At 31.9% G+C, this 19,608-nt stretch overlaps 3 protein-coding genes across 3 annotated transcripts; 2 read left to right on the plus strand and 1 right to left on the minus strand.

Annotated features, from left to right (window-relative positions):
• The first annotated feature begins 3,416 nt into the window (after positions 1 to 3,416).
• On the plus strand, positions 3,417 to 6,047 carry LOC110616913 (pentatricopeptide repeat-containing protein At4g32430, mitochondrial). Its single transcript, XM_021759436.2, has one exon. It carries the CDS (start codon positions 3,592 to 3,594, stop codon positions 5,956 to 5,958), a length of 2,367 nt encoding a protein of 788 aa, XP_021615128.1. The 5' UTR covers positions 3,417 to 3,591; the 3' UTR covers positions 5,959 to 6,047.
• A 3,258-nt stretch (positions 6,048 to 9,305) lies between these two features.
• Positions 9,306 to 11,283, minus strand: LOC110616824 (NHP2-like protein 1). Its single transcript, XM_021759321.2, has 5 exons — positions 11,137 to 11,283; positions 10,937 to 11,057; positions 10,734 to 10,837; positions 9,850 to 9,981; positions 9,306 to 9,748 (listed from the first exon to the last, which is right to left on the minus strand). The coding sequence occupies exons 1-5, from the start codon at positions 11,137 to 11,139 to the stop codon at positions 9,722 to 9,724; spliced, it is 387 nt and encodes a 128-aa protein (XP_021615013.1). The 5' UTR covers positions 11,140 to 11,283; the 3' UTR covers positions 9,306 to 9,721.
• Positions 11,284 to 13,455: 2,172 nt separating this feature from the next.
• On the plus strand, positions 13,456 to 17,698 carry LOC110616895 (signal peptidase complex catalytic subunit SEC11A). Its single transcript, XM_021759413.2, has 8 exons — positions 13,456 to 13,654; positions 14,160 to 14,272; positions 14,688 to 14,759; positions 15,544 to 15,579; positions 16,184 to 16,229; positions 16,875 to 16,962; positions 17,158 to 17,215; positions 17,395 to 17,698. Exons 1-8 carry the CDS (start codon positions 13,462 to 13,464, stop codon positions 17,443 to 17,445), a joined length of 657 nt encoding a protein of 218 aa, XP_021615105.1. The 5' UTR covers positions 13,456 to 13,461; the 3' UTR covers positions 17,446 to 17,698.
• The last annotated feature ends 1,910 nt before the right edge of the window (positions 17,699 to 19,608 follow it).

A 19,608-nucleotide genomic window follows, 5' to 3' on the forward strand; every position in this document is an offset into this window, starting at 1 on the left:
TACGAAAATAAATTGGGAGGATCAGTATTTTTAGAGGATGTGGATCCACCGCAATGTTTACCTTTTCCCAATTGTCCCAATCAAATTCTCTCATTTTTTGGGTTTTTATTGTCTTTTACTGTTTCACCCATCCTTTGATCTAGCCTAAAGTAGGTGAAAATTCCATTTTGGTTCCATAAGTCAAACAATCTTCATTATTTTTTTTAATCATTTAATTTTTTTTATTAATTTTTCAATTATACTCATTTAAATATATTAATTTTTATTAAATATTAAAAAATAATTTAAATATAACAAAATAATATTTAATTAAAAATTATTTTAAAAATAAAACTAAATAAAATAATATTATAATAATCAATTTATATATTAGCACTATCTAAAAATAATAATAATAATTTTAAAATAATTAAAAAAATAAAAATTTTAAAATAAAAAAAATTATTACAGCTGAATTTTAAATTTAATTTATTAAAAGTTTAAAAGCAATTTTAATATTATTAAAAATTATCATTTCAAAAAAAATATTATTAAAAATTAATACCAATTGATTATTTCCTAACCTTTTATAGTTTTTTCTTATTACGACTGCGTACTCTTTGATATGAATCAAACGTTTGTTTTAATCCGTTGCTAATACTGAAACAAAAAATTTTTTTAAAAAAAAGGGAGAAGAACAGGTGAACAGGTGAGAGAGGTGAGAGAAGTATGAAGATGGGACGGTGACAATCAATTTAAGGAAAGTGAACTGGTGACAATTCCCTTGATTGGAGGAGCATTTGGTCGTTGGATGATGGTCCTTGCTTTGGCAATTACATGTACTCACGGATCACCGTATAGAGTGACGGTACAGAGTGGGACATCTTTGATTTTGTGATCCGTATGCGACCGTGTCAAATTGTTTTGCTTATATAGACTTGTTGAGTTGCATTCTAAGTGTTCGATAAAATTTCTCAATCACGCAATCAATTTGGTTTCATTTATAGATAGATTAAAAGCTAAGAACTTTGTTTTTCCCCAAGCTATCCTTTTACTTAGTTCAACAAGCAATTTGAATGGACAGGGCACTAATTTCAATAGAATAGAGAGACTGTTTTCTATAAGTTCATTTTGTGCATAAATCTTTGGTGGGAGCATATCCTTTGTTATTGTTTTTAGATTTTCTTCCAACTAGGTGTACCTTTTTATTTTGCTTTAAAGTAAAATAGTTATTGCATCCTCAGTATTTTAAAATTGTTTATTTTTATTATACTTAGTGCACACCTGTTTGTGGTTCTTTAATATTTTTCATTTTATATTGATTGAAGGCCAACAAAATCCACTTGAGTTGATAGCATAAAACAATATTTAAAATCCTTTCTTTAAAGATGTAATCTATTCAACATTAATTGGAGTATTTTTATTCCAAACCTTTTGATACTCATAATGCAGCACTTTAATTCTTATTAATGTCAAAACTTCAAGACTTGCAATAAGGTGATGAGTTTCACTAGAAATAACGATCTCGAGTGCAATAATTGCAGGAAGGAGATCATAATTCTAAATTTTTTCATATGACCACTATTTAACGAAGACAACGCAATATGATTTGAGGAATGCAGAATAAGTCCAAAAGGTGGATTGAAGGAGATTCCACAATACAAATTCTGGCTTGGAATTTTTTCCAATGGTTTTATACGGCAGGACATATTGTTACTAATGAAATGATGGTAAATCTTATTTCTCAATTAGTCACGTATGAGATTAATGCTATGATTTTGGTGTCACTATTGAATAGTGAGGTTAAGAAGGCAGTTTTTGATCTAGGTGGTAGTAAAATTCCTAATTCTAATGGTTTCTCAAGTTTGCTTTATCAAAATAATTGGAACTTACTTCAATTTGATTTGTGTAATATGGTTCACATTGTTATCTATCAAAGAAATTAAATAGAATTAATATCGTTTTCATTCCAAAGTATATATATTTATATTTTTTTATATTTTTTTCTCATTTCGTATCTTATCTCAAGAAAGAGAGAGAAAATTAAGAAAATAGATTAAAAAAAAACCTCTCTCCTATCTCTCTTTCTTTTTTTTTTTTTAATTATACTCTTCCTATTTGTTTATATTTTATATCTCTTCCCTTCTCTATTTTTATATATCTTTCACTTTATCTTTCCTACTTAGTTATCTTTTTTTATAATTTTTTCTATATATTTTGAAATTTTAACATTTTTAATATTTAAGACTTAAATTTTATTTTATTTACAACTTAATACACATATTTTTAAATTTTTACACTTAAAAACGATATTATAATTAGTATTATAATTGATGATATGGAGGCTACATAGAATATCACTCCATATTCAAAACGACGTGGCAAATGATGTGGTACCCATCATTTACAAATATGATGTAGCAAACTATGTCACCATAAAATATTATACTATTATGTCATATCAATAAAATTTAATATCGTTAGTTATTTGTCTTAACGTTACTATAAAAATGAAAGTTCATGGATTCATTTATAATAAAAAAAAAGTTTATATCTTTACTATTAAAAGTGCGAAAGATTAAAACATTAAAATGTATTTTTTCCTATAAAATAACTTTTTTGATAAGTTTGATTGTTAATTTTATAGTTTAAAAAATGTTAAAAAATAGAGAGAAGATGAGGCAAGAGGAGATGTTTTTTTTTTATTTGTAATTTTTATGAATAGTCTATTTATTTGGGATTTTTTTGGATTTGCTGTGGAGCTGTTGTGGCTTTAAGAGGTTTGGTTTTTATTTGTCTAGGTTTTATTTGGCTCGGTTCCAAAGTTTGATTGTCTCATTACAGTGACATTACAATTATTAAAGACTGAAAACACCGAAGACTGCTGTTTTATTTTTGATTGTCGATGACAATAGATGAAAGTTTTAGTTAGATACTTGGTGGTCTCTTGGCGATTGAGGGTGAGTGATGACTTTTGGCATACTTAGATTATGTTTTTCGATGTTATCAACATGCATGAGTTTTTGAGTTTTCGCTGTTTTAGTAGGTCACCTGGTTTTATTTTTCTTGCTTTTGCGTAGATTTCCTTCTTCGTCAAGTGTCATTCTTTCTTTGGGTATCAGCAATTTTGGCGGTAGAGCTGCTCTCCCTGTTTCGGTGATGGACACAAATTGGCTGGGGTGTCGAGTGGGCTTTTTCTTTTGAGTTGGGCTTCCACTTATTTGGACTATAAGCTGAAAGTGTTTTCTTGGAGTTTGGAGTGTTTTGTTTCTTTCTTACTCTTATATAACATATAATTATTAATTTAAATAAGTATATATTTTTATTTATTATATTTAAGATAATATTTTATTATCAAGATTAGATAATTAAAAATTAAATAATGTAAAAAATAAGAATTGATTGCAAATCGCTGTAACTTTACAAACTTTTAAATTATAGTAGTTGATAAATATGTAATTATATAACACTAAAAATTAATCTCCAATCTCATTTCTAGCCCGACCCGGACCGTGGGCGGATCTGCCAAGGATGCAAATGGATGCCGTAGCCCTCAGAAAAAATGCAGGAACTAAGTAGGCCAGGCATGTTTTCTTCTTGTTAAACTTGTAAATGACTGCGTACCAACGATATTGCAGAGCACTTCACAGTGTCGTTAACCAACGGTCTTCTTTGTTGAAAAACCTCCATACATATGATTATGCACGCCAACTGCTCGACAAAAATCCTCAGCCGAGTGCTGTCTTCATTCACAGGTCCATGCTCGACTGTATACGCAAAAACATCCCATTTCAAGCGGTTGAAATTTTCAAGAAGCGTCTTCAATTGGGTTTTCTAAACAGCATTGATGAAGTTACTATCGCCCTGGCCCTCAAAGCTTCCGGCGGAGACCCATTACTTGGGTCTCAAATTCATGGTTTTGCTATTACTTCTGGATTTGATTCGCATATTACAGTTCCTAATGCGCTAATGAATATGTACTGCAAGTCTGGACAGTTTAGTGAAGCATTGCGTATTTTTGAAAATTTAACCTGTCCTGATATTGTTTCTTGGAATACGGTCCTTTCGGGGTTTCAACGGAGTGAAGATGCTTTGAATTTTGCTTGGGAAATGAATTCTAGTGGCGTCCTTTTTGATGCTGTGACTTATACTACTGTCCTTGCATTTTGTTCTAGGGATGAAGAATTTCTCTTTGGATTGCAATTGCATTCAGCTATAATGAAAGTTGGATTAGACTCTGAAATTTTTGTTGGGAATGCGCTGGTAACTATGTATTCAAGATGGGGACGTTTACTGGTGGCTAGAAGAGTGTTTGAGGAAATGCCAACTAAGGATTTGGTTTCATGGAATGCAATAATATCTGGTTATACCCAGGAAGGAATTTATGGATTAGAAGCAATTTGGATTTTTATCCAGATGGTTAGAAGAGGAATACAACTTGATCATGTCTCATTTACCAGTGCAGTTTCAGCTTGTGGGCATGAGAAACACTTGGAGCTTGGGAGACAAATACATGGTTTGAGTATAAAAAGGGGATATGGGAAACATGTCTCGGTTGGTAATGTTCTCATATCAACATACTCGAAGTGTGAGGTCATTGAAGATGCTAAATTGGTGTTCAAAAATATGGCTGAGTGCAATGTAGTCTCATGGACTACAATGATATCGATTGATGAAGAAAATGCTGTGTCTCTCTTTAATGAGATGAGATCAGATATGGTTTATCCCAATGATGTTACATTTGTTGGTTTAATCCATGCTTTAACGATTGGGAATTTGGAGGAATCAGGGAAGACGGTTCATGGGGTCTGTATAAAGAGTGGTTTTTTATCAGAATCAAGTGTTTGTAATAGTTTCATCACCATGTATGCTAAGTTTGGATCCATGCAAGATTCTATAAAGATTTTTGAAGAGCTCAACTACAGAGAGACCATATCATGGAATGCTTTAATATCTGGGTACACACAAAATGGATCGTCTCTAGAAGCTATTCTCACCTTCCTCTCAGCGCTAGTAGAATCAAAGCCCAATGAATACACATTTGGGAGCATCTTGAGTGCAATTGGTGCTGCTGAGGATGTATCTTTAAAACACGGCCAAAGATGCCACTCTCAGATAATAAAACTTGGATTCAACATTAACGCAATTGTTTCTAGTGCACTCCTTGACATGTATGCAAAGCGTGGGAGCATTTGCGAGTCTCAAAGAGTTTTTGCTGAGGCACCTCAAAAAACCCATTTGGCCTGGACAGCAATTATCTCTGCGTATGCAAGGCATGGTGACTATGAATCTGTCATGAATTGGTTTGAGAAGATGGAAAGGGAAGGGGTGAAACCTGACTCAATTACATTCCTTTCTGTAATTGCAGCCTGTGGAAGAAAGGGAATGGTTGACATGGGTCGACATCTCTTTGACTCAATGTTAAAAAAATATCAGATTGAACCATCCTCGGAGCATTATTCTTGTATGGTGGATATGTTGGGTCGTGCAGGGCGATTGCACGAGGCAGAGGAGCTGGTTAGTCGCATTCCAGGACAGCCAGGATTGTCTGTGTTGCAGAGTTTGTTAGGGGCTTGTACCATACATGGAAATGTAGAGATGGGAGAGAGAGTAGCTGATGCTTTGATTGCAATGGATCCCACCGAGTCAGGCTCCTATGTGTTGATGTCCAATTTGTATGCTGAGAAGGGAAAATGGGAAGAGGTAGCAAAGGTAAGAAAAGGGATGAGAGAGAAAGGAGTGAAGAAGGAAGTAGGATTTAGTTGGGTGGATGTTGGTGATATTGATGCATCATTAACTTTGCATGCATTTTCATCAGGGGACAAGTCCCACCCACAATCGAAGGAGATATACAGGATGGCAGAATGCCTGGGATCAGAAATGAAGTTTTTGAGAGAGAGAGAACAATTGCATTACAACCTCATGAAAGATACAAACTTTAGAGCCCCTCATGATGGGCCTATAATTTTGCACTTGTAGCATTCAAAAAGTACTCGGATGTTAATTTATTCTTTAAAAATCTAAGCTTGAAGTTGATCAAAGGAACACTCACCATAATTTAATGTTGTCAATTCATGTGCGTCTTCAAGGAAAAGTGTGTTTTTTTGGGGTTAATATTTATTCTTTAGACAGGAAAATGAATGAGCTGAAGGCATGAAGAGAGGCACTGCACTCGGGAGATTATTGTATCATCATAATGTATTCTTGGGATCGTCCCCGCCACGGGTCATAGGGGCTTTTTGGCTTTTATTTTTTCCTTCTGAAATCTCTTAGAGGAAAAAGGAAGTGTACAAAAAAGAATTATGTTAAAGAATTGTAATCGAAAAAGTTATTTAGCAAATTTTTTTTAGTTAAAATATAGGCTCTCATATTTATTTTTCTATTGACATAAAAAAAATAAATTATAAAAAGAAATTAAAAAAATCATTAAATCACTCCTCTAATAGAAAGAAAAGAGAAATATTTTTTAATCTGTAAAAAATCTATAAGTTAAACCTTAAGAATTCACAATATTTGAAATATTTTTATAAGACCAACCTGCAATTTGGAATGCTCCAAATAGTCTCTTACTGTAACCACAGTTATTATTTTTATTTACTCTCCTGCCACTTTTTGGCTATTGGAGAAAATTTCTCCACCTGAATTTGAGAAATATATTTTACCAAATCAAAGCAAATCAGCTATAAAACTGCATCCATATAATCTTAAAGGCACAATTTATTTTATTTTATTTTTTTAAATAAAATCTTCGTCTTATATCAAACTTGTGGTAATGATCGTTTAGTGTATATATGTGTGCATAATTAAAAAAAAAAAAATTAAAATAATCAATGAAATAACTCCACCACCTTTTCTAAAAGATGGTGACTTAAAAAAAAATTAAAAGCAACATGCGATAATTTATATTATATTTATATTAAGATATATTTAACAGTTTTGAATTAAATATATTTTCAATTATATTAAAATAAGTAATTTTGATACAAATTATTTTAAAAAATATATATGAAAATTTTAACTAAATGTATTGCAATTGATAAATGTATAAATAAAAAGTATATACAAATACTTAAATAAATTAAGTATATTAACATGGTAAAAAATATTTAATACTCTATAACTATAAAAAAAAATTATTACAAATTGGAGATTAAGTAATTTAGAGTTTGAGCGTTTATATACTACAAGTTACCGAATGCCAAACAAGTGCTTATGACTTTTTTATCTTATTTTTCTGAAAAAATCAACACTTTCTACAAAAGGTGGTGATGTTTTTTTTTTCAAAATTTTTTTTATAAAAATAATAATACCATTAAAATAGCATATTCACTGAACTTTTCACTTACACATGCAAAACAAAATAACAGAAAGAGAGTTTACATATTCGTATCCACAAAAACCTTCACCAATCCCTCCGATCTAAAAGCCAACAAAAATTAGTATTTGCATTCCCATTTGGTAGAGAAAAGGGCAAAACAAACATCTGGGCTAGGACGAGGCCTTCTGCTTGCTGATAAAGGCAGAGAGAAAGCAGTGAACTTGGAGAAAGAAAATCAAGAAAACATGAGAAAATTCAATCCAGTCCATTTCAGATTGATATATATTCCCTCAGTTTAATTTGATTGTAAAGCCCACATGACCTATAATCATGTAGCATATAGCTTTGCAGCTATGAGGCTTTTCTTTATTCCAATCACTCACTTGCACGGTGGCAACATTTACCCATTAAAAAAAAAAGATAGTGCATGAATTATAATTAATATTTTTAAAATGTGCAATACATTCTATTTAAGGAAATGTTTAAAATATTTTATACAAACATATTATTGAAAACGTTTCAAATTATTCCTCTCATCAAAATTAACATTCTCGTGAATCTAAAGAAATAGACCATAAAGTTAGATGGTTTGACGGAAAATATTTTTATATTTTTTAGAATTTAAAGTAACTAAAAGATTTGTATTAAATTATTTTTCACACCTCATAATTCTTATTAAAATTTTTATATATAAATTTATTAATAAATTTTATTTTTTAAAATTAAATAATAAAAAATAAATTATACTAAAAATATTTTTTCACAAAAAATATTCTTTAAATACAAATTATTTTTCATAAATAAATGAAAGCTAAATTTAATTCCATTCAACTAATTTTAGCTTCAATTTAAATTCAAATATATTTTACATATCAATTATTTGATTTCTTTTCCTATTTTTTATATTATTTTTTTTATTACATAAATTCATATTTTAATAACAGTAAATTATTCACGAGTTAATAATATAATAGACTACAAAAGCATAACAAACTTGTAAATTGACATAAATATCTTTAAGTTTTATATTATTTAAAAATAAAAAATTATTCTAATATATCATTCAAATTTTGATTTTGAAATCAATATCGTCAAATTTTAAATCTTAGCTAATAATAATAATAATAATAATAATAATAATTAAAATTAAAAAAAAAAAGAAAGATATGCTCAATCATTTTAAACATTTTAAACAAATATTTTATTATATTAAAAAATTATAATATTTTTGAAAATTTATCATTTAATCTCTATATTATAGAAAAATTTATTCATTAATTTTTAAATTTTAAAATATATATTAAAATATTTTTAAATTTAAAAAAATTTACTAATTAATTATTTCATTGATTTTAATTATTAAATATTAAAAAAATTAAAAATTTAATAATACTAGATATTTTTATAAAATTATAAAAACAATTAGTGAATTTTTTAAAATCTAAAAATATTTTAATAAATGTTTTAAAATATAAAAAACTAACTAATAAATTTTTTATATCACATTAATTACATATTATATTTTTGATTGATATCTGACAATTGCTTCACGTATTTTGCTTACTAACTAAGAAATTTGAATAAACTCCTTTTTGTAAGATTGTTTTCTTTGATTTCTATCTTATTATCTTTTTATTTCTTTTCTGTGATTTTAAAGTTAGATGAAAACGTTATTTACAATGGATATAGCTTTGAGAAATCATGAAATAACCTTATTTTATAACAGACAGCCATCAAAACTTGAAGAATGATATTAAATTACTATTAATAAAATGCTTCTATAAATTATCATTTTACAAGTAAAATATATTATTTTAATTTTAATCACATTTAATTCAAATATACTGAAAAATATTTTCTTCATACATTTTTCAATTTTGCTACATGCTTATTTTATCATTTCAATGACAAGTCCGCCATGTCAACCCATATGAGGCACAAGGCAGTAATGCATCACTTGAAAAAGGCCCACAGCATTAGAGAAAATTTTCTCCATACGAGTCTAGAATTGCACAACATAAATGAATTTTACCACGATAATTAATATCACATTTAGCAAATCGTGTGAAAAAACTTCCCAAGAAACTTAAAGCAGCAACAAGCAAACAACTGACATTAAACAACCCCATATGCTGATAAGCTCACATAGCACTCCGGAAAAAAAAAAAAAAAAAAAGAAAAAGAAAAACTCACTTAGCAAGACAAGATTTATCTCAATTCTTAAAAACTATTACCAAGTATAGTCATAATGCATTAAAACAAAAAAACAAAAAAAAAATACTTGAAACTAAGAATCTTAATAAAGGTTTAGTAAAAAGCTTTGGTCTCTAGTGGTACAACTTCATATCAGTCAAAGCCTCCAATGGAGCAGCCACTAACAATCCAAGAGGCCCATCACACCGAATACGCACATTCCATAACATTTCATATCAAGAGCTTTTCAATGGCATCCTACATACAAAAGCAAATTATTAAAATTCCTGCATTTAATTCATCAAGGAAAAAACAGAAAAAGATAACAATGGTTCCAGAAATATATCAGGAGAAAATACTTTGAGTTGTTGTATTTGGGTCTTCAATTGGCTTCCTTCGTTTGATGTCACAGAACAAGCAATAACAGGTCTTGTGACACCACATGCTCGGCCAAGTGCTTGCTTTGATGGGACAAATACGTAAGGCACATTCTGAAAAATTTAAACAAAAGGTTTGTCTGAGCATTTAGATTCCAGAAAGAGTTATGGTGAAGTTCCAAAACTGAACAGCAAAAGATCAATATTTTGCTAAAAAGTAAAAAGGGGCAAAATTCCTATACTTTGCTTTATTCTAAGATGCCAAGCTCCATTAATTGATGAACACAGATTGTGTACTTTAGGAATCTAAAAGCTATCACCAGATGTCAATTTACAAGTAACTTATGTCATCCAAAGTTAACTCCTCCTTTAACTAATCAGAATGAAATCCATGATTATTCATCTCCTCCCCTTACCAGGATAACCAGGAGATTGAGGAATATCCAGAAAGGAATTTAGGAAATCAGTCTAATTCTATCTCCTTTCATTCCGATTGAAGAAACAAGGATCTCAAAGAATCTATCTAGTTTGACATCAATCAAGACTACTTGGAACTGCAATAATGTTACATACATCCACCTGCTTCACTCATTAACAGCATATATTTTTCCATTAACATAGAACTAAACAGCTGGAGTTATCTCTGAGCTCAGCAAGTCTCAATAAGAATTTTCCGGTTCAATTACACAATTAAACTTAATTGCCAAATTAGACTCTCTCTATCTATTGCGATATACTACAACCACAAAAATCAGCTGCATATACATATCAAATATCCATATCAACCAACTACTTCTAGAAACAAGTTAACCAAAACCCATCCTAAAATCAGGGGAAAAGAGGAAAAAGACAAAAAATAAACGAACCTTATCTTCTGCAAGCAAGGGAAGATGGAGAAGAATCTCAAGGGGCTCAGTATCGGCAGCCATCACTATGAACTCAGAGATACCTCTATTAAGCGTCTTCGTAGCTGAAACCACGCATCGTTATACATTAACAGAACATAAAAATCCAATACAAACACACGAATTGAAAACTAAAGAATAGAAGTAGAATCTGCAGCGCTAACCTTCATTCGCTCCTTTTTTGAGTTGCTTGTAGTTGGCTGCTTGTTGAACAAGATCGAGAATTGTAATGGTGAGCTGAGCATCCGCAAGAGGGTATGCTTTTGGGTTCACAGCCTCCCCTGTCTGCAAGAACAAGCACATATGAAATAAAATCCAGAAGCTAAAATCAAATAACAAATGTCTGGTTGAGAAGACAGCATACCATTTTTTCGCTAGTGTAACGAAGGAGGCTAGGGTTTTTGTTGGATATGAAAGAGATGCCAAAAAATCCTGGGTTTAAGGCTGAAAATTAAGCAGAAAGGGGGAAATATATATAGCGAGGTCTAGAAGGGCCCCGCAAAACGGGCGCTGTTTACTACATGGCTAAAACGATGTCGTTACCACACCAAACTTTTCTTTTACCCAATCTTTTTAAACCCAACCCGGTGTTTGGATCCCTCCCTATATAAGTAAATTACTTGTAAATCAAGAAAAATTAAGAGGAGAAATGAAAATAAAAGAAAAAACAAAAATTTGATTTACTTCTCATCATTTAGATAGCCTTTTTCAAAGAAAAGAAAAATATAACTTTTCTCTTAAAAAATAAAAATGACTATTATATCTTTACAATTTAAAAAAAAAAAGCCTTAAATTTAAAGGATATTAAATAAATTTCACATAAATAATTTTAACTTCTCTATTTTCATTAGTGAGAAATATTTTTTATTCTTTTTAAAAGATTGAGAAATGTCTTCCTTTCTTTCTGTAGTTATTGTCCAACCACCTTCAAAGAAACTTCTGTTCCTTGAAATTCATATCACCCATAAAATTATAGGGTAAACTATAATTTAGTCCCTCTGGTTTAGTGAAATGTAACATTTCGTCCCTCTGTTTTAAAAAACCTTCAATTTAGTCACTGTGATTTTTAAAAACTATGCCATTAGTCCCTCCCGTTAGATTTTCAGTTAAATCACCGTTAATTTTAGTTAAAAAGACTAAAATACCCATTTTCTCTCCTTCTCCTTCTCCTTCCCCTTCCTCTTCTTCTTCTTCTCCTTCCCGATCTTCTTCTTCTGCTTATTTTTCTTCTTCTCTTTTCCGATCTTCTTCTTCTTCTTCACTTGTTCCTTTGCCTTTCTTTCCTCTCTTCTTCAACATGTTAATGGTCTCATGCTCAACACAAGCACCGTACTTCTTCTCCAGAAACAATGCAGCCTTGGTAACAAGACAATTAGAAAATGGAGATTTGTCATTGTTCATGACTATTGGCAAAGCTGCTTGGCGTTCTTCTTGAACCGTGTTTCTAGTTTGTTGAGTCTCATGGAATCGTAGCTTTAACCATTGGATAATAGACTCTTTCAGTTCTCTTTCCATTTGGTCATTATCTCCCAACCAACCAATAAGCTCTTCAAACTCTTAATCAGTTTCATATGAAACCCATGGTGAGCATGTAGGAATACTATCATTTGGATTAAACATGAATGGAAAACAAGCTCTTGACCCTTCCGAATCCAAAAAAGTGTTCATGCCAAGTGAAGCAGAATGCTTGAAAATTGAAACATTGTCTGATAGGCCCTTATGATCTGATATTTTCCTGAGCCGCAAAGTCAAACTCCCATCAGCAACAACCCGAGCATGCCCAGCAGGTATAGCAGAAGCCCAATACAAACGACCTATATAATCACTGCCCAGAAACTCCCTCCGCGTAGCTTGCTTTAGAAGTTGTGATTCTATGCTGGTAATCAGATTCTGCAGATGAAGAATGTCATCCTTAATGGTGCTCAACTCAGGACAATATGCTTGTGACTCTTTCAAAGCAACAGAAGGCACATTCTCCACATCCTGAATATTCATGTCTGATGATAGAGAAGGTCCTGGATGATCTAAAGGAGTTGAAGAGTTTTTCCCAACATGTTCTTGCATGTTATTATGGTGGCAAATTTCACCCGTGTGCTCAGTTACTTGTTGCAGCCAGAAATTCTTCCCTACACTTAAGATTTTTCAATTCCATTGATAATGACCGCAATTTTTGCTGCAATTCAATTGTAGTTTCCACGCACTGCTCAAGGTGTTGACAAACAAGAGCAGAGTTGAGTAATTCATCACAAAGGAACTTAAGAAGAAAGGAGATCGGAAAAGAGAAGAAGAAGAAGAAGAAGAAGAAGAAGAAGAAGAAGAAGAAGAAGAAGAAGCAAAAGAAGGAGATCGGGAAGGAGAAGAAGAAGAAGAAAAAGAGGAAGAAGAAGAAGGAGATCGGAAAAGAGAAGAAGATCGAAAAAGAGAAGAAGAAAAATAAGCAGAAGAAGGAGATCGGGAAGGAGAAAAAGAAGAAGAAGAGGAAGGGGAAGGAGAAGGAGAGAGAATGAATATTTTAGTCTTTTTAACTAAAATTAACGTTGATTTAACTGAAAATCTAACGGGAGGGACTAATGACATAGTTTTTAAAAATCACAGTGACTAAATTGAAGGTTTTTTAAAACAGAGGGACGAAAGGTTACATTTCACTAAACCAGAGGGACTAAATTATAGTTTACCCAAAATTATAACTATGGTCTCGTTGACTACTTGCGCAACAAGCACAGCACGGCACGGCACAAAAAAAGAAGCTAATGTAAGCATGACCCGCAGATTTGAATCCCAACTCTACAGGCACGTTTTCTCTCTTGACGCAGTTTCAGTCTACACCTTTCAGCTCCTCAGGGTTGCAGAAATGGCGTTGATAAGACAAGCTCTCTCTCTTGGTTGGTCTTTCTCTTTCCCTTTCTCTTTACCTCTTGTTTACTGTTCGAGACTGTTACTGACAATCACTCTTCTTCCTTGACTTCTACCCATTCTAATTGAAGATATAATTCAAAAGTTACAAAGATAAAAGTCACATCTTTATATTAAGAAAAACCATTGTTGTTCATCATCTTTCGAGGGTTTTAAGTATTGATCAATATTTTTCTACATAAGAGATTTGAGTTCATGATGAGGTAAAGAATAGCAACATTGACTTGTTCATATTCAATTTTTTCAGTTGGTTTATTCCATTCAACTCTGTCAAAAATGCTATTAGCTCTTGCTTGAATCCACATCATTGTACTTTTTTTTAGACAAATGTGTAGTTCATGCCTCATGATTAACTTTCATGCAATTCTATTTTTGGGTTTGTTAATGTAAGGTCTCTCTTTAGGGAAAAAAAAATTTTGTTTTCCTCTTTTTGTGGTTTATTCATTCTTTTATTGGTGCAAAAAATATTTACAGGCATAATTGTGACTTCAGCTCTAATGATATGGAAGGCATTGATGTGCATAACTTGCAGTGAGTCGCCTGTTGTAGTTGTGCTCACTGGAAGCATGGAGCCTGGTTTCAAACGAGTGAGATCATTTTACTTCATAGTTACTTGCACAACTATTACATGTTAATTTAATCAATCTCATGAAAATTGATGCAGAATTCTTATATCATTGTGCTTTGTTCAAACTTAGCAATTATTTCTGCAAATGGTACATATTATGTTCTTATAGTTTAAATGAAGAAATTTCCATTTGCAAGACACCACTGATTTGCAATGTAGAAAATGTAAATATCATTCAGTTGAAGTGCAAGTTGATACTTATCATTTGGTTATTGAAAAGTTCATTGATGATACTTCGAGGCAGCAGGAAGTTTTTCTTTTTTCCCTTAATTTTTCCTCTCTCCATTGTCATAATGATCTAGATTGCTTTATAAATTCATATTGTGTTATTGCTTTGTCCCCATTTAGTGACATAGCCCTTCACTGTGTTGCAGGGTGACATATTGTTCTTGCATATGAGCAAGGATCCTATTCGGACTGGGGATATTGTTGTATTTAATGTCGAAGTATGTTCATTGTTCTGCTTAAAATTGGTTCTTATTTTTAGTTTTCTTTTCAGTCATTTTTACCTTAATTTGTTAACATGAGCATTATTGAATTTTGCACATATTAAATTTTTGCTTAATTTAAGCTTTTCTGTTCCTGTCTAACCAAGTATTTGAATTTTTTTTTTTTTTTTTGTACTTTGCTGTCTCGTTTAGTATTTGTATAAGGCAATTTTAATATTGATTGAAATTACTCCTTTTGAGGTAATGCTTATGACCAAATTCAGAATATGTGCATACAAAATGAGCTTCTTGTTACCTGCTTGTTTAGAAAGGGTACTGCAATGCATGTGGCATCAAAGCTCCCTGCATTGGGTTTAGAGAGGCTCAGAGCTACACATAAAGTTATCTGTTCAATGTCATCTGAACCCTGAGCCATGTAAAAAAATAAAATTACCTCTTATAGCATGGTCAGAATTTCTTTTTTAAAGTTAAGGAAGTGTTAAGTTAATTGATTAATGAAGCAAGTCAGCTTCATATTCACCACGAAAGGGTAAAGCCGTGAGACATGCATGGGCATGTATATGATTACTTGTGATGAAGTTTTCCTGTCCTTCGTGTTGATTCTACTCTTGCAGCTCTTCTATCTGTGCTGTGTTGATGTACTTTTTCCTTTCTTCTGGCCTTTCCTACATTACTTTCTCGCTATTGGTGGCAAATACTATATAATTACAGTGTTCTTTTTTCTGAAAAAAATTGTTTTCCAAAATGTCTAGTGCTAATATATATTCTTCACATTGTTTAGGGACGTGATATTCCAATTGTCCATCGAGTAATTGAGGTAAACTGTCTGCAAGATTCTGTGTGTTTTGTCTATCTATACTTGTTTAGTTTCCAGTCTACAAGCATATATTGATCAGTATGAACAGGTTTGACCAAATTATAGACACTGGGTTCATGCTTATAATGCATACATCTTGTCAAATGAAAGATGTTTAATTATGGAGGTATTGACTCTCATAGGAAGGAAAACAACAACGATCATGAAATATTAGCATCCAGCATTCTGTCCCAGGATGTCTATTGCTTTCCACAAGGAAGCATACTGACCAGCATGCAAAGGAGAACTATCTTCTCACCTTATAAGATCATTTTTAAGGACTTCTGATTGCTCATGTATATTCAATATCTGTCTAAAAGTACAACATTGAATTGGGTGATTCCAGAAAATTTCAAGGTGGTATGGGAGAGTTTTGGGTATGAAATCTCTTGATGATTTAGTAGTACTTTTTGAACTTCTCTCTTGAAGTTGCTAAACAGCATGAAAAAAAGGTGTAAATGGAATTCTTTGCAAGTGATTCACATGCATATACCCCAGATTAGTTTATATGATGGTTGACAGTAACAATAAATATGCATATTTGTATCATGTTATTCATTTGTAGGTCCATGAAAGACGAGATAGCAGAGATGTTGATATCCTCACAAAAGGTACTATGTTCTGTGACTCCAAGGATTAAATTTCATCCACATGCAAAGCTGCTAATCTTAATTGTGATATATATGTATATTTTTGCTACTGTCTAGAATTAGGTTTGTTCTAAGCATGCCCCTCCTTTCCCCTCCTTCTTTGACAAGTTTTGTTTAAACATGAACTTTTAATGAAAGACAAATTTGAAGGACAATGTTTTTATGGAAAATTTTTTATTTAGTTCCTGTAATATAGAGAAACTCGTTAATTGGTCTATCGATTTTGAAAGATACACTAAAACATCCCTAAAATTTTAAAAAATCTACTAGTCAGTCATTCTGTTAGTTTTAACCGTTAAATTCTTTACTATTCAATTCTTGAAGTATAAAAAACTCATTAGTTGGTCCCCCAATTTGGTAAAAATATTTATTAATTAGTTCATTCTTATTGAAGGCGTTTTAGACTTTTCTACAAATACTTAATAGCTAAAGTTAATCGAGACACTAATTATTAAACTTTTAAAACCTCATAAAAGTTTTAATGTAAATTAAGGAACCAACTAGTGAATTTCCTTATATCACAGAGATCAAATAGTTTCAGTAGCGCTATTATCTTAGCATATTAAATTAGTAAATATTCATTTGTTGTTTGTCTACTTTTATCAGGAGACAGCAATGATGTGGATGATAGATTTCTATATAAATACGGTCAGAATTGGTTGAATCCCCAACATATCACTGGAAGAGCCATTGGGTATGTCATGCTTATAGATTTTTTTTTTCCTATATAAATAAGTGTTAGTAGATTGCATAACTACTCTAGAACTTGATTTAGCATTTCCTCTTATGCACTTGAATGGCGAATTTGTTCTTGATGATATTAACTGTATCTGTGCTCAGAGTTTGCATTCTCTTGATTTATATCTGATGTTTAATTATATTCCTGCAGGTTCTTGCCTTACGTGGGCTGGGTGACCATTATCATGACTGAGAAGCCTCTTATCAAGGTAAGTTCTAAAGCTTTTGTAATAACATGAGACCTTTGGACGCTGCTTCTGCTGTAATCTCACACTTTCCTAGTTCTTGACAAAAAGAACTAGTGACCTGCATAGAAATTTTAAAAAGCTTTATTCATTCAGGCTGAAGCTGAATAGTACAGTTAATTTTCTATTGGTTTTGGTTGCAGTACATACTTATAAGCGCCTTAGGTTTGCTGGTGATTACCTCAAAAGATTAAGGAAACAACTCTTCAAGAGTAGTACGTTAGCATACAAGCATTTACTCTTACGAAACAGAAATTTAGATATTCAATCTCAAAAATTTTGTAATGTATAAAGAGCACAGCTCTACTCAGTTGGTGGAACATATAAAGATAATATGTGATTTCAGGAGTCTCATGTCTTATACCTTCTACCTTTTATTTGGTATAATTCAATTTGTAAGAAAAAAATTAAATAAATTCTGAGAAAATCATATGACTTTATTTTCCATACATTAGTTTTTCCGAAAAACAAAAAGAGAAAAAAATTTTTACGTTCTCGGGGGAATATCCAAGTTAACTCTATTTTTCTTTACCTTTTCCTTCCAATTTCTAACTTGTGAGCTCACTGTCAAGGGGAAATATCTTTCGTTTGTTTTCAAGATAAGTGGCATATATGCCATACCTATGGATTGGCAATTACAGCTTAGTAGTAATAGAAGAGAAGAAGAGTATTACACAAGTCAGAGATGCAGAACGGGATTACTTCTATTGGGGATATAATCCTCAGGGAAAACATTGTCGTCGAATCCTCATCACCATACCATTAAATCCATCAGAACTGAAACTTTAGATTAGTGGCTTTTTGCATGTTCAATTTTCAAATTCAACAAATCCTTGCTTCTATGGCACTCGTTCACCATATCTAGACAACTGGTAATAAGTAACATTGCGTGAAAAAAATGATTTCATCTGCACAGCACCAAAAGTCTAAACCCTGAACAGAAGAAACACTCAGAATGAACTTCCACTTCTCTATCAATTTGAACACCTACTTTTAGTTTGGAACACTAGTTGTGGTAAGACTAACTTGGTCATGAAGACAGATGAGGCTTATCATTTTATCTCAACCTGATGTAGATGTAACAAGATATTCCTCCTTGGCATGTATTGCGCATACAATGCCAGGTAGGAGAACAGGCAAGCATTGAGACACCCATTCATGGCCCGAATGGTTTGCAAGTCTAAGTACGCAAGAATATTATGGAGGAAACCAAAATAAGAGGAACTTGCTCAGGAATCAAAACTTCATGACATTTCCCACGTAAGATCTATAGACTATGCATCTGTCCAAGGCTATGCCGGGGTACCATTGTCAAGAAATCTATATCCTGAATTTTTCGACTGTTAAGCATTATGCCTTCGAAAAGGAAAAACAGGAAGCACTTGTACACATGCACTGTTGCACTAACGTAGAACGTCTGTTTATCGGAACATAGAAATTCAGTCCAAGTTTTAGAGGTCATAAAAAACATCATTGCCTCCTTGAGAGTGCATTAAAATTGAAATACATACTTTAGCACCTATGCAAAAGAAAGAAGATGTGAAAGCTACCAACTCTGAAACCTAGAACTTCATAGATTTCCAGTTTCTACCTCATGATCATGAACTACAAAAGATATAAGAGAGTTTGATGATGGAACCATTAGACTGTTAACAGGCGCACACACAAATGGACAAACAGAAGCATAGATTATCTCCACTTGTCATCAAATGCACATCAATCTGAAATCACACAGCCACAAATAAAAAGACCCTATGTTCATTTCACAGACAAGTAACATTATAAAACAACACTGATTCACGTGCACAGCACATTGATTAATTCTAAGCAACTTATTGTTATAATATTTACGCGGAGAAGAAACGAGAGGCAGTGTTAGCCCACAGATGAAATTCTCATACAAGAATTGATTCATAATCCCCCAGCAGAAATTTCCCCTCTTAAACATTTTTCACATCTTCAAATCAACACATTTAAAAGTAACCATAAATGATAAATCCTTTGCAATACTGGTGCAAAGAAGTAATGTAATGAATTAAACTATAAAACACAAGACAGATAAAAAAAAGTTCAAGGAAAATTTTCTAGGTTAAATTATTGAAAGGAAAAAAGTACATATGTGAATGCAACTCTGTCATCGTATTAAGTAAAGCAATGAACCCATACTCCATACATCAAAAAGGAAACCAAAAAGATATCGCTAAGCTGTGTTGGAGCCTCACAAATTGCAACAATGTATGACCAACTTCAGCATACAAATAGAAATAAACATTCTGCCCCAAGGAATCTGAAAACATCATAAACTCGTGTACGTAAGAGCAGAAGGTATCACAAAACACATTGGATAACATAACCTG

The sequence above is a fragment of the Manihot esculenta genome, chromosome 6, assembly GCF_001659605.2.
Source record: "Manihot esculenta cultivar AM560-2 chromosome 6, M.esculenta_v8, whole genome shotgun sequence".
In the NCBI taxonomy this organism is placed as follows: Eukaryota; Viridiplantae; Streptophyta; class Magnoliopsida; order Malpighiales; family Euphorbiaceae; genus Manihot; species Manihot esculenta.

Coding starts and splice junctions, on each gene's coding strand:
- LOC110616913 (XM_021759436.2), top strand. CDS start 3,592: ATGACTGCGTACCAACGATATTGCAGAGCACTTCACAGTGTCGTTAAC.
- LOC110616824 (XM_021759321.2), bottom strand. Junction 10,838..10,936: donor CAAAAAAGGAGCGAATGAAG/GTTAGCGCTGCA, acceptor GCGTGGTTTCAG/CTACGAAGACGCTTAATAGA. Junction 9,749..9,849: donor CCCAAATACAACAACTCAAA/GTATTTTCTCCT, acceptor TTTTGTATGTAG/GATGCCATTGAAAAGCTCTT.
- LOC110616895 (XM_021759413.2), top strand. CDS start 13,462: ATGGTCTCGTTGACTACTTGCGCAACAAGCACAGCACGGCACGGCACA. Junction 16,230..16,874: donor TGTTGATATCCTCACAAAAG/GTACTATGTTCT, acceptor TACTTTTATCAG/GAGACAGCAATGATGTGGAT. Junction 16,963..17,157: donor ATCACTGGAAGAGCCATTGG/GTATGTCATGCT, acceptor ATATTCCTGCAG/GTTCTTGCCTTACGTGGGCT.